Consider the following 14,028-nt stretch of genomic DNA (forward strand, 5'->3'; position numbering starts at 1 on the left):
CAAAAAAAATTAGTCTGGCATTGTGGTGCACACCTGTAGTCCCAGCTACCCAGGGGGCTGAGGCAGGAGAACCGTGTGAACAGGGGAGGCAGAGGTTGAAGTGAGCCAAGGTCGCGCCACTGCACTCCAGCCTGGGCAACAGAGTGAGACAGCATCTCAAAAAACAAACACAAACAAAGAATTTGTACTTGAGGAAGACAGGAGCCATGGCAGGGTTTGACCTAGGTGCTCAGAGGGTTCGCCGTCTGGCTCATGGTTGGGAGTGGACAGAAGTGTCAGGGTGAGGGTGAGCACAGAGAGACCAGCTGTCCGGGCAAGAAATGGCAGCAGCCATGGGTGGGTTTGCCTCTGCAGTCTCCATTTCTTCCCATCTGCTATGGTCCTGCTCGTGAATTAATTCCCTCCTGCTTCCTCTTTCTCGTGGCTCTCAGTTTCTGCTCTTTCTCCCAGGTTTCACTTCCCCACACCCAGTGACTGTCCTGGGAGGGAGGACATTGTAAGTGCTGCTGTTCCTTTGCCTGTGGGCATGAGAGCTGTTGGCAGCGCTGGGTCTGGGTGCCAGGGCCCTGAGGCCCTCCCAGCTCAGCGTAGGGGAAGAAATGTGGTTACTCCTCTGGCCTCAGGTCCAAAAGCACACACAGGGCTGAGGGAGGAGTGGGGAGGCAGGAGTTCACTATGCAAGGACATGCCAACAAATGGATAGGTATAGAGGTGCTGAGGCCTGGCCCCAAGAGGCAGAGTCACAAGCTAGGACACAGTGACTCGGCTGTAATCGCTGCAGCCCTGCGAGGATGTGGTGTGTGTACACACGCAGACACACTCACAAGGGGGAAACACGGACGGTGCTCCACACTACACAAACATTCTCCTCTCAAAGCCGCCGTGGACACACAGAGACTCCTGCAGGGCCCATAACACATGGGCTGTGTCATTTGGCAGCAGCTACAGCCCACATATACACAGATACAAACAGAGAAAGTGTCAGCCCATCACATAAACACCACCCAGCCTCAGAGCCTCACTGGGACACAACAGGAGCAGAGACTTCAATAGGGACCTGGCACAACACAGTCATATACAAATATATTCCACAGGGTCATGGTCGCAACCACTGCACACCAGACGCTGATTCAGTGTCATGCACGCACACGCAGCACGGCATCAGAGCCCGCACAGGAAATGGATCCCCCAACAGTTACCTCCTCCCCCACGGGGTCACAGTCACAAACAGGTCCAGGGTGCATGTCCACGGCTGGACCTGTCACAGTCCCACCAGACACACCCCACACGGAGGTCTGACACGTCACAACTGCACAGACAGCAGGTCGGCCTTGCCCACTCAGTCTGACATCCCACACCCTCCACCACACACGCACAACTCCAGCCTGGGGAGTCCCACAGGGCCCCATAGACTGCAGCGACCCCGTCACGCCCAGACACACTGTCACACCCAGGGTCCCAGACGGAGCAGACACACCCCCAGGGTGGCAGACGCGGCCCTCACATGCCCAGCCCCAGCTCGTGCCTCGGCCTGAGGACAAGTGCTGGCTGCACACCCGCGGTGTGGTGGGCCTGCCTGACACGCCCTCGTGACACACCCCGCCCACCTGCCCCGGGCTGCCGGGTGAGCTGGCAGAGCCCCCACAGGGTGGGGAGGGGAAACTGTGGGCTCAGCACCTTCCCCTGGCCGCGTGCGCACTGCCCCTGCCCTGCCACCCTGGCACACAGGCCCGATGGGTGGCTTAGCCCCGTCAGGACAAGTCTGCCCCTGCCCGTGGCTGACCGCAGGGGCAGGGCAGGGGGTTTGGGGCTCCCGGCTCCCTCCCCCCGCCCCGCCCCGCCCCTGCCTCTGCAGGCAGCCGGGGCCACGGAGGGAAGTTGTGGGGGGAGCCTGGGTTCCGGCTGGAGCCCCAGCTTCCTGTGCAGCCCCCGTGGGGCAGGAAGCCGCTGGGGGAGGCCAGCTCAGGCCTTCCTGCCCCCTCCCCCCCGCCCCCAAGACGGACGGGCCTGGGACCCAGGTCGGCCAGGTGGTGTGGGAAGGTTGGGGGGTGAAAGCAAGCCCCTTCCCCCTCAGTCTCTGGATATGCAGTGTTTGAGGTTCCAGTGTGGATTTATGTGTCTTCAGGACCTTATTGTGTGTGTGTGATTCCAAGCTTTGTGGTGTGAGTTGCATCTGGCATGGGTGTTCTGGGGGCCTGTGTGCTGTTTGGTATGGATGGTCTTGTCTGTGTGTGTCCCCAGCACGTGTTCGCTCCGTGTGTTTGTGGCTGCGCTGCATTTCTGGGGTGTGCGTCTGCGTTTTGTATTTCTGCTGGGCAAGCTGTTGTATTTTCTGTGGGTTTTATGCTCTGGCACTGTTTGATTCTCCAAGTCGGCCATGTATCTGGGGCATATTGTGTGTCTGATATTTTTCTCAACATCTTCACTGTTCTTCTGGGTGTAAATTTGTGCATTTTTTAGTGTAAGTTTGACTTGAAATGTGGTGTTTTCTGCATATGTTAATCGATCTGTGAGTGATGTTTTTCCAGGAGAGGGGAGTGTGTGTGTAAGAATGTGTGTAAGATGGGGTCTTGCTCTGTCGCCCAGGCAGGAGTGCAATGGCACGATGTTGGCTCACTGCAAGCTCCGCCTCCCAGGCTCAAGAGATTCTCCTGCCTCAGCCTCCTGAGTAGATGTGATTACAGGCACCCACCACCACGCCTGGCTAATTTTTGTATTTTTAGTAGAGATAGGGTTTTACCACATTGGCTGGGCAGGTCTCGAACTCCTGACCTCGTAATCTGCCCACCTCGGCCTCCCAAAGTGCTGAGACACAGGCGTGAGCCATTGTGCCCGGCCGTGTGTGTATGTTTCTTACATATGAGGTGGGTGAGTTGTGAGTTGTTCCTGGGTTGCACTGTGATCAGTGCGTGTGTCGCTGGTATTCTGAGCATGCTTGTCTACGTGGTGTGCATCCAGCATGCTTCCTGTGGTTCTCGGTGTGTGTGTGAGGGAGGGCTGTACTTCGGGGCTGTCTGTGTTCGTCTCAGGGACTGGTGTTCCCAGCTGTGGGTGCTGTGAGCAGGTGCTAAGTGGTGTCTGCGTGCTGTGTTCCCACATGTAGGCTGGTGACTGCAGTGTGTGTTTTGTGGGTCTGTTTTGCATCACCGTTGAGGGCATTTCACATTCTCAGGTTCTCAGCAGGGGTGGATGTATGTTCCCAAGTGGTTGCGAGTGTGGGTCCACATTGTGTGCTGGTGTTTTCAGGTGAGGGGAACGGGGTACATCCATGAAGCCGCCTGTGTCATGAGCGGCCAGTGCCTGTTGGCCTCTATACCCAGCGCAGGCTGTGTCTGTGGCGCGTCCCCTTGCCGGCTGGTGCCACGCTGGCTCGGAGCTGGCTGTGGCAGCAGGCAAGGCAGGGCAGGGCAGGGGCTGTGGTGGGCACTGGACCCACGCCCAGCCTCGGTATAAATATCCCAGGCTGCTGGCGGCTGTGTTTGCTGTGTTTACTCGGCCTCAGCCCCGGCCCGGGGGCGGCAGCAGCCCAGCAGGTCCTGGGGGCGGGGGTGACCAGGCCACAGCACAGACATTTCCTTCTGGCCAGACAGGCCCCGCAATCTTGCTGCCCCCTCCTGCGCCCTTTCTGGGTGGGCGAGAGGCGGTGACCCCTCATTCTGGATTTCCAGGGGCTGCCAGTGAGGCTCTGACCTGGATATCCCAGCTGGGCTTCCCAGAGTGTGGGAGACAGAGGAGATGGGGGGCGCGGGGGGGGCAGGCCAAGACACACAGCAGGGAGAGGGAAAGGGCAAAGTGAGGGGAGGACAGAGCCCCCCGGAGGGAGGCTCCAGCAGAGAAAGGGACAGGGAAACGAGGTGACAGGAGCTGAGAATGAGATGGAGAATGGCTGGGGACATGGAGTGGGAAAGGTGGGGAGGGAGAGAGGGAGGGAGGGAGGGAGAGGCATGGGAAAAACAACAGAGGAGAGGGAGGAGAGACGGAAAGTCACGGGGAGACACCGACAGCCAGAGGTGCGGAGACAGAACGAGAAGACAGAGTAGTGGTGGCAAGGGAGGAAGGCAGAGGGCTGGAAAGAAATGCAGAGAAGCAGGGAGAAGGGACTAGGGACAGAGGGATGGAGTGACTGGAGCTGGAGGGGGACACTACAGGGAGGCAGCTCACTTTGGCAGGACGCGTGGAGGTGTCAGACGTGGGGGGCGGGGTGGCGGCCAGGCAGCGAAGGAGGCCAGGGCCTGTCAGACGGACAGGAGACACGGGGGTGGGGGCCGGATGCCCACCTAGGGGCTCTCTCCCAGCGGGGCCCGCCCTCCCTGACTCAGGAAAGGTCATGGGAGGCACCCGCCCTGGGGGCCCACCACCCCCAGGTCTCAGAGGCAGTGACCAGGGGGTGTGTCTCCCGCCATCCCTGCCCCACTCTGTCTCCACCTCTCTTCCTGTCTCCCCATCTAATCCCTGTCCCTGGGACCGGCTCCACCTCTGTCTGTCAGCTAGACGCTCCCGTCTTGACCATCTGACTAACCCTAATTCTGACTCAATTTCTGTGTCTCTCATTGCTTTTTAAAAACCTACACAACAAATTTACGTATTGCAAAGTATATCGTAAACAAATTTAATGACCAAGTGATACACTGGTCAAAAATGTGCCTATCACCAAGGGCTGACACCTTTCCTGTGGCCCAGGCCCTCTGCTCTTACAAATGGGGCACAAATACAGGCAGGTGAGAGACACACAGCTCTCATCTCGCACTCTTGGCTTTCCGAGAGGTATGACCCCAAGGTCCTGGAGTCTAGCTGCTGCTTCGTCCTCTGGGAAACAGAGGAGTGACACTGACAGTGCCTAGCGCATAGCACTGCTGGGACAGCGCAGTGATTCGGGGATTGATCTCTGTTTCAAGATGACCGGATCCCGTCTGTGTGCGCGACAGTGGCTAGCACAGAACGTTTGTTAGGCCCGCCCGCCATCTGACCCTTCTCAAACCTTCCTGAGGACATCTGCGTGCACACTTGTCCCTCCAGTGCTGTCCCACTCTGGATGGCCCCGACACCTGACAGGCCAGACAGCTGAGCGGTTTCTAGGACCTTCGTGATTCCAGGCCTGGGTTCCTGTTTCATTTCTGCCTCTGATGGCCGAGTGCCCTTGAGGAAGCAACATCTTTCCGGGCCTGCCTTGACCCATTTCACTAGTTCACGGGGCTGTCTGAGGGTCCAGCCTGGTGCCAGGCACTTAGCCCAGGCCTGGCAGAGGACAGAAGCGCTCGGTGGCAGAGGCTTTCATTCTTTAATAGTTGCTCTGAACATCTCGTCTGCCTCCGTCCAGCTCTCACTTTCTCTGTCTGGCTCTAATTCTGGTTGACCCAGAGGGCATAGCTGAGGCTCGGAGGTCAGGAAATGTGGGCTCCAGGAGGCAGTTTTGAGGGTCCTTCAGGCTCAGCCACGGCAGGATACCACCATTCCATCTCAGAGGCATAAGGAGTCCCTAGGCCCCGTCTTGCTGACCCTTGGCCTGTGCGCCCCCTCAACAGTGGCCAGGCCCTTCTGTATGTGTGTCTGCTGGGGGAGCAGGAGCTGGGTGTGGGGGCATGGGAAGGCGGGACGCCTGGGTTCCCACAGGCACGGTGGCTGAGTCACCAGGCGGCCATCTGGCTCCCATTAGCCCAGGGCGGCAGGGGGCTCCATGGGGCGGGCCCTGTGGCCAGCTGGGGGCAGGGACGCTGGGGCAGGCTGTGTGTGGGATGACTCAGGACCCATGATAACAGCCTGTGCGCATTTGGGGAGTGTAAACAGCAGAGGGAGAGGAAGGCGGATGAAGGGAAAATTGTGGTTGGGCAGAGGGGGGCTGGTGGGGCTGAGAGGGGCAGAGTCCCTCTCCCTCTACACTCAAGCTGGCAGGCCCCGTGATCCCCAGCCGAGGTCCTGGGGAGAGAAGACAGCTGCCCCCAGCCTCCCTGCCTGGGGTCTCCTCCCTCCCCTGGGGCTGCATTACTCAGTGGTCAGGGTTCTGCTGCGTATAGCAGCCAGGTTTGAGGGAAGGGGGAAGAAGGGACCCAGAGCCTGGAGCAGGGGATCAAAACCCAGAGATAAAGGCTGAGAGACAGATAGAGAGGGCCAGTGACAGCAGAGGCCTAGGGAGGTGGAAATGTACGAGTAGAAAGAAGAAGAGGCCCAGAGTGAGGCAGAAGGAGACATGGGAACCTAACAGAAGCAAGGAGGCTCTGAGTGTGAGACACAAGGCAGACATAAACAGAGGGGGAGACAGACAGCATGGGAGGCAGCCGCGCTGGGGCCCAGGGGTCAGCGCCGGAACCAAACTGGCCACTTCCAGCCACGAAAGGCCCTGCCAGCTGGCCTCCGGCAAGGGGAGGACTTTCACCTTGGGCCCTGCAGTGGAGACAGAGCCTAAGGCAGAGAGAGAAGGGGAGAAAGGGAGAGACAGCCAGCCAGAGCACTGGGAAGAGGGAGCAGGGGTAGGGAGAGAGACAGAAAGAGACAGAAAGAAGGCCAGACAGACACCAAGACAGACAGAGGCAGGAGACAGGGTGGGAGACAGGAGAAAGATAGGGAACCCCAGAAACAGAAGGGGTGGGGGTTGTCTGAGATAAGACTAGACCCAGTGAGATGGTGGTGTGCGTGGATTGTGGGGCGCTGCCCTGGTGTCCCCCTAGAGAAAGGGTCACTGAACCGGCCTGGAATCAGCTGCCTTGCTGGGGTCAGGCATGGGGCAGGCAGTGGGAAGGGTGGCAGCCATCAGTCCCCATCCAGCTCTGGGCTGGGCGCGTCCTCAGGTTCTTCCTCATCGAAGTACCTCTCCTCCTCATCCCGTGCCACGATGTCCAGGTTGTCAAAATCGGGGTTGTCGTCTACTGTGCTGCAGGGGGAGGAGGCTGTCAAGGACTGGGTCTTTCTGGGACCCTGGGATGCCCAGGTCAAAGGCCTGGGGCACCCTGATGTCAAAGGCCATGTGCCGTCAGAGCTGACCCTCCCAAGGGGGATGGTGTTTAAAATTCTCAGGGTTTAAAACTCAAGGAAACATTTTCCAAATCAGAGTTTGCACAAAAACTCTGGGCTGGGCATGGTGGCTCATGCCTGCAATCCCAGGACTATGGGAGGCCAAGGCAGGAAGATGGCTTGAGCCCACCAGTTGGAGCCTTGGGCAACATAGGGAGACCCTGACTCTACAAAAAAACTGAAAAAGTAGCCAGGCGTGGTGGCAAGCACCTGTAGTCCCAGTTTACTCAGTTGGCTGAGGCGGGAGGCTCACTTCAGGCCAGGAGGTCAAGGCTGCGGTGAGCTATGATCAAACCACCACATTCCAGCCTGGGTGACAAAGGAGACCCTGTCTAAAAAAAACCCCAAAGTTCTAGTTTTTCTTAAAAAGCTGTAAAATGTGGCGACACACGGGCTTACATTCTCAAGCAGGCAGTGGCTCTCCACAGAGAACCACCTGGGGGTGATTTTGCCCCCATGGCATTTTGACATTTTGACAGCATCACTGGGGGCTTGCTACTGCCCTCCAGTGGATAGAGGCCGGGGATCAGCCAGAGCCGGCCACAGGCAGGACAGCTGCCCATGCCCTAAGGCAGCCAGTAAACCCAGTAGCACTCACTTGGGTCGCCAAGCCTAGCTTGATCTGGCCACGCAGAGATCTCCTACCCCCTTATCACCCCTTGTGACTGCTCCAGCCCCTTCTGCCCCTTGATGCTGCGGGGGGCTCTGGCATCTACAGTGGCCTCTGCCAGGAATGCTCCTCCCCCCACTTCCTGCAGGCCTTTGCTGTCACCCCCTTAGAGAGGCCTTCCCTAGCCACCCTGTCACTCCCCTCCTGCTGCTTCACTTTTCCTCATGGCCCAATCACCATGAAGTGCTAGAAGATTCTAGATCTTCCTCACGAGAGTGGGACCCCTTTCCAGGCAGGGAAGCCTTTCATTGGTTTTGGTCCCCGCCTTATCCCCAGAGCCTGTGGACATCACAGATGCTCAGCACATGCCACCTGAATGCACAGATGGGGGATGTGTCGGGGCCACTGCTGCCTTCCCGAGGTGATACACTGTGGTCCCTGCCACCCCCAATTTCCTTCTGGGCCCCTGGCTTGGGAACAGCAGTGATGCCTGCTGACTGAGGGTCCCCGTGGTCCAGGCCCTCTGCTCACCACTTTGCATGCAGGAACTGGGGCTCTGAGCAGGCCTGCCTGGCTGGAAGTGGAGCAGCCACATTCCATTCAAGAGCTGGGGATCCCAGAATGGGAGGCGGCTCCAGTGACCATGGCTGGGCCCCATGGCAGTGGCAATCACAATTCCCACTTTCCTGATGAGCCCACCTCAGGACGGACGGAGGGTCCGCCTACGTGTGGTCACACATTTCACATGTCATCAGGGCTGGATGTGAAACCAAGGAGGGTCCTCTGCTGCTGGGCCCAGTGTTGGGGACCACACGGCAAAACTACCTTAAATGACAAAACCAATCTTTGACTGACACATCACTCTTCTGGGTCCTTTTCCAAAGCAGGTGGCTCACATGTCTTAGCCCTGGGGTGCTACTGGAGAAATGAACAACTGTAACTGTGGGGGCTGCCAGCGCAGGTCCCTCCATGCCGGGCGCGAACCCTGCCAGGGGTTACTTCCTGCACCACGAGGAGGTCCAAGGTCAAGCGGAAGAGGCTGGGCTTCCTAGGGAGACTTGGGGGACTTGGGGTAGTAGCCTCTGCCACTTGTCAGGAGGGAAGCGTTTCAGGGTTTCATTGATACTGAGCTATATGTCATCCCTGCCCACCCCGTGCCTTAGAGGTGAGGAGACTGAGGGTCTGAGATAGACCAGGCTAGTCCAAGGTCACCCAGTCTCTTCCTTTGGCTGTTCAACCACACATCCTGGAACTGTTTTGGGGCCTTCTAGCTCCACGAAGGGAGGCCCCCACAGTTTGGTAAGGGTTCTGCATGTGGCCAAAGGCTGTGGGATGCTGGGATGGGGGATGGGAAGGTGGGGGCACAGGAGCACCTGTAGTCAAAGTCCCCATCCTTGCCGTCTAGGAAGCGCTGGTGCATGCGGCTGGTGAACTCCTCTCGCAGGATCAGCCTCTCCTCTGAGTCGGGGACCCAGGCCTCCGAGTCCTTGCCTGGCCTCTGGTCTGCAGAGGGAGAGCAGAGGGGTGTGAGCGCGGGTGCACTCGGCAGGCACTGAACAGAGTCCACAGAGAGCTGCTGCTCCTGCGCCAGCCTTGTGCTGGGTGGCTCTGGGAACACAGCAGTGACAGAGATGGCCCCGGTCCCTGCCCTCCAGGGACACACATAAAACACATGACCATACAGTGACCGTATCCTCAGGTCAGGATCTGAGACCTGAAGGGTGGGAGGAGAGGCATTCCTGGCAGAGGGAACGGCCTGCGCAGACCTGGAGGCGAGGGGTCATTTGGTGTCTTGGAGTGGGGGATGGGGATGTCGCAGCGGTTGGAATGGCACACAGGGAGAGAGTCAGGCCAGGCAGAGGAGGGACACAATGTCGGCTTTCGCAGGTTAGGGGCCCAGCCTGCTGCCATGAGGTGGAGACAGACAAGCCTGGGGCTGGGGTATCTGGAATCTGAGGTCTCCCTGCTACCGGCCCTCACCTTCCTCATCACTGTCCTCCTCCTCCTCTTCTTCCTCCACGCAGGCCTCCTCCTCCTCCTGCTGTTGGAGCAGACGCTGCTGCAGCTCCCGCTCCTCGTAGGACTGAAGCAGCAAGTTGGAGAGTGGGCAGGCAGGTCTCCCGGGGGACCCGGGCTTAGGGGGCTGGTGGGTTGGGGTGCGGGCACTGAGCTCCTCCTGGGTGAGGTACTGCCCGATGTACTGCTCATATAGCAGGGGGGCCCGGAACCGCATCTGCTCATCACTGAAGTACTCGCCCCCTGCAGAGGAAAGACAGGGTGGGCATGGGGTGAGCAACTGAGCAGACGTGTCCACGTAGGTATGCGTGTGATCATGCTTGTGGGATGATGTGCACACACCTAAAAACACAAGCAAATATGCAGGCACCTGAGGTGTGCGCGAGTACTCATGCAGGCGCCTGAGGCCATGCGCGCAAGCACTCATGCAGGCACCTGAGGTCATGTGCACATGATTACTCGTGCAGGCGCCCGAGTGTGTGTGTGTGGCCCGGCCTGTATCTTCCTGTGTATTCATGCATCCAAGCATGTGCGTGCACAGGCAGATCTGGCTACATCCTGGCCTCTGAGGCTCCGATGGTCTGGAGCTTGTGTACAACCACGTCAAGGCACGATGCGCAAGCTCCTGCCCATGGATGTGTGCATGGCCCATGACACACACATCTCCCGTGAGGCCCAGCACATGCCCATGGACACCTGTCTGTCTGGGTGTCAGCATGCAGGACAATGCAGCAGAGGTTGTGTGTCTCTAGGTTGTGTGCCTGTTTGTGGGGCCCCAGTCTGGCTGGCAGTGGACACGCCTGCACTGTGAAGCATGTATGTGCATACATCCACATGGATCTGGCATGTATGTGCAAGGGATCAGGTCAGGTGGGACATCTGCCTGTGTGAGTATCCCTGAGAAAGCCAGGCCCTCCTGGTGGTGGAAGGCCCCAGATCCATCCTCTCTCAAGTGCTCCTCGCTGCAGCAACCCCTTGGTGGGCCTGGCTTCCCCACTGCCCCAAAACCTGGGTTCCTTGCATCACCCCTGGCTGCCTGTTCCTGCAGGAGTGACTCTGTCCCTCAGATAACAGTTAAACTTGCCCTGGTCCCTGCCCTCCACTGGTCCTAGCCCTGTCTTCAGAGCCCAGGGCAAAAAAACTGCTCAGACTCCTGGCCTCTGCAGCACTGTAGGCTGTGACTGTCCCTGTCCTGCTCAGCTTCCCCACTCCTGCCAGCTTTCTTACCTCCAGCTGTTTCTGGCATCCTCTATCAGATTCAGTTTTTTGAGACGGAGTCTCACTCTGATGCCCAGGCTGGAGTGTAGTGGCATGATCTCCGCTAACTGCAACCTTCGCCTCCCGGGTTCGAGCGATTCTTCTGCCTCAGCCTCCCGAGTAGCTGGGATTACAGGCACCTGCCACAGGGCCCGGCTAATTTTTTTTTGTATTTTTAGTAGAGACGGGGTTTCACCATGTTGGCCAGGCTGGTCTTGAACTCCTTATCTCAAGTGATCCGCCCGCCTCGGCCTCCCAAAGTGCTGGGATTACAGGCGTGAACACAGTGCCCAGCCTCTAGCAGATTCAGTTTCTATCCCTCCTTCACCCCAACTTGGATTATCACCCACCCTGGCTCTGGATCTCCCTCCATCTCTTCCTTTATCTCCATCTTTCTATCTTTCCTGCTTTTCTCAGTTTCTGTCACCCACCCCCACCTCATTCACCTTCCTTCATTTTTTTTTTTTTTTGGCAACCTCCACCTCCCAGATTCATGTGATTCTCCTGCCTCAGCCTCCCAAGTAACTGGGATTACAGTTGCCTGCCACCACGCCTGGCTAATTTTTTTGTATTTTTAGTAGAGATGGGGTTTCACCATGTTGGCCAGGCTGCTCTGGAACTCCTGACCTCAGGTCCACCCCCACCTTGTCCTCCCAAAGAGCTGGGATTACAGGCTTGAGCGACCATGCCCCCAGCCCATCTTCCTTCTTTCTTCATCCTCATTTCCACATCTGTGTTTCACTTTTTTTTTTTTTTTCTTTTTTGAGACAAGGTCTGGCTTTATTGCCCAGGATAGAGCTTAGTGGTGGGATCTCAGCTCACACAACTTCTACCTCCCAGGTTCAAGCAATTCTCCCATCTCAGCCTGTGGAGTAGCTAGGGCTCCACCACACCCAGCTAACTTTTGTATTTTTTATAGAGACAGCATTTCGCCATGTTGCCCAGGCTAGTCTTGAACTCATGAGCTCAAGTAATCTGCCCACCTTGGCCTCCCAAAGTGCTGAGATTACAGGCGTAAGCCACTGTGCCCAGCCTCTCACCCTCTCTATAACTTGTGCCTTCTCCCTAATGACAACTTAACTCACTGTCTGCTTCATTCACTCTCATCTTTTTAACTTTGGTTCTGGTGTTGTGGTCACAAGGATGCTTTAATTATGCCATGGTCAAAAAGTTATCTTTTTTTTCCTTCATGGTTTTCACAGTGTGTCTTGTTCACAAGGCTTCTGTGTCCCCAAGGTCATGCACATACTCCTTTTGGTTTCCCCTGATGCCTTTGTATATGGTATGAGGTAGGGATCTCATGTTTTGTTCCTTAGGTATGACCAATTATCACAGCACTGTATGCTGTGTCCTCAGCCTACCAATCTGAAATGCCGCTTCTGTCATCACTGAATTCTGATCTATTCTCATTGTCTGTCCAATTCTCTTCCCTGGACCCCATCTCTCCACCTTACTTTACATTTCTGTCTCAGTCTCTTCCTTTGTCCCTGTCTCTGTCTCAAAACTTCTCTCCCAGGACCCCTGTCTCTGCTCTTGTATTCTTTTCTCTAATTCCCTCTGCCTCAGTCTCCCCTCCCTCCCCATCTGTGCCCACTCTCGCCCATCTGGCCCCCACACCTTGGATCAGCTCTCGCAGGGCAGCATAGCGCCGGTTACGCAGGCGGGTACGCAGGGTGCGGGGCCGGGCAGTGCCCTGCCGGGCCACCTCAGCACAGTAGAAGTCTGCACGGTGGTCGCCACGCACGTGGCCAAAGCAGGCCAGGTGCTCCTCACGGAGGCCTGTGCGGAAGCGCTCCAGGAACACCAGTGGCTTCTCGTGGTACAGCTGGGCCAGGATGGCCACTTTCTCACGCTCTGTCAGATCAGGTTCACCCTGCTGCTGGCTGCAAACAGGCAGGCGGCTGGCAGCTACAGCGTGTAGCATGGCACTCACCGCTGCATTTTCAGCCCCGGAGGTGTCACTGTCCAGGGCCACTGGTGTTGCCTCAGCTGCTTCCACTTTGTCCTGGGGTTTAGATGGGACAGGTGTCTGGCTCAGCTCACCCCAGTGCCCAGGTCCGGGCTCTGTGCAGCCTGAGGAAAGGAGAGATTTGTTAGTTCAGAGATGGGAGTGTGGGAAGGAACTGGGGGCTTAGTCACTCACTCAGCTCACATTTACTGGGCACTGACTATATTCTGGGCACTGTTCTGGGCACTAGAGAAACCACAGTGAGCAAAAGTTGACATTTTAATAGGGGACACAAACAATTAGCAACATAATTACCGAAAACATAATGTGTTAGGTGTTTCCAGGAGTTATGCGGAAAAATAAAGAGGGAAGGACGTGGAGGAGGCTGCAATTTTATTTTCCAGACAGGTCTTGCTCTGTCACCCAGGCTGGAGTGTAGGGTGCAATCACGATTCACTGCAGCCTTGACCTCCTGGGCTTGAGAGATCATCCCATCTCAGTCTCCCATGTAGCTAGGACCACAGGCACATACCACCACGCCTGGGTAATTTTTACATTTTTTGTAGAGACGGGGTATTGACATGTTACTCAGGCTGGTCTCAAACTCCTGGGCTCCAGCAATCCTCCTGCCTTGGCCTCCCAAAGTGCTGGGGATTACAGGCATAAGCCACTGTGACTGGCCTATTTTTATTTTTATTTTTAGAGATAAGGCCTTGTTCCATTGCCAGGCTGGAGTTCAATGGCACAACCATGGTTCACTGTAAGCTTGAACTCCTGGGCTTGAGCAATCCTCCCACCTCAGCCTCCTGAGTAGCCAGGACTACAGGCATGCACTGCTATCCTCGGTTAATCTTTAATTTTTTTTTTCTTTTTCTTTTTCTTTTTTTTTTGAGATGGAGTCTTGGTCTGTCGCCCAGGCTAGAGTGCAGTGGCATGATCTCGGCTCAGTGGCGTGAACCTGCCTCCCGGGTTTAGGCCGTTCTCCTGCCTCGGCCTCCCGAGTAGCTGGGACTACAGGCGCCCGCCACCATGCCCGGCTAATGTTTTGTATTTTTTTTTTTTTGAGACGGAGTCTCGCTGTCACCCAGGCTGGAGTACAGTGGCCGGATCTCAGCTCACTGCAAGCTCCGCCTCCTGGGTTCACGCCATTCTCCTGCCTCAGCCTCCCAAGTAGCTGGGACTACAGGCGCCG

General features: G+C 57.0%; 1 protein-coding gene across 1 annotated transcript in view; it reads right to left on the minus strand.

Moving 5' to 3' along the window:
• Positions 1 to 4,579: 4,579 nt before the first annotated feature.
• CCDC97 (coiled-coil domain containing 97) overlaps positions 4,580 to 14,028 on the minus strand; it is a 15,747-nt gene continuing 6,298 nt past the window's right edge. Inside the window, exons 2-5 of the mRNA XM_023229279.2 lie at positions 12,506 to 12,961; positions 9,596 to 9,874; positions 8,989 to 9,118; positions 4,580 to 6,865 (exon numbers count right to left, since the gene is read on the minus strand). Coding sequence (XP_023085047.1) covers positions 6,745 to 6,865; positions 8,989 to 9,118; positions 9,596 to 9,874; positions 12,506 to 12,961 — 986 coding nt within the window. The 3' untranslated portion in view covers positions 4,580 to 6,744. The remainder of the gene's footprint in view (positions 6,866 to 8,988; positions 9,119 to 9,595; positions 9,875 to 12,505; positions 12,962 to 14,028) is intronic.

Source organism: Piliocolobus tephrosceles, chromosome 21, assembly GCF_002776525.5.
Source record: "Piliocolobus tephrosceles isolate RC106 chromosome 21, ASM277652v3, whole genome shotgun sequence".
In the NCBI taxonomy this organism is placed as follows: domain Eukaryota; kingdom Metazoa; phylum Chordata; class Mammalia; order Primates; family Cercopithecidae; genus Piliocolobus; species Piliocolobus tephrosceles.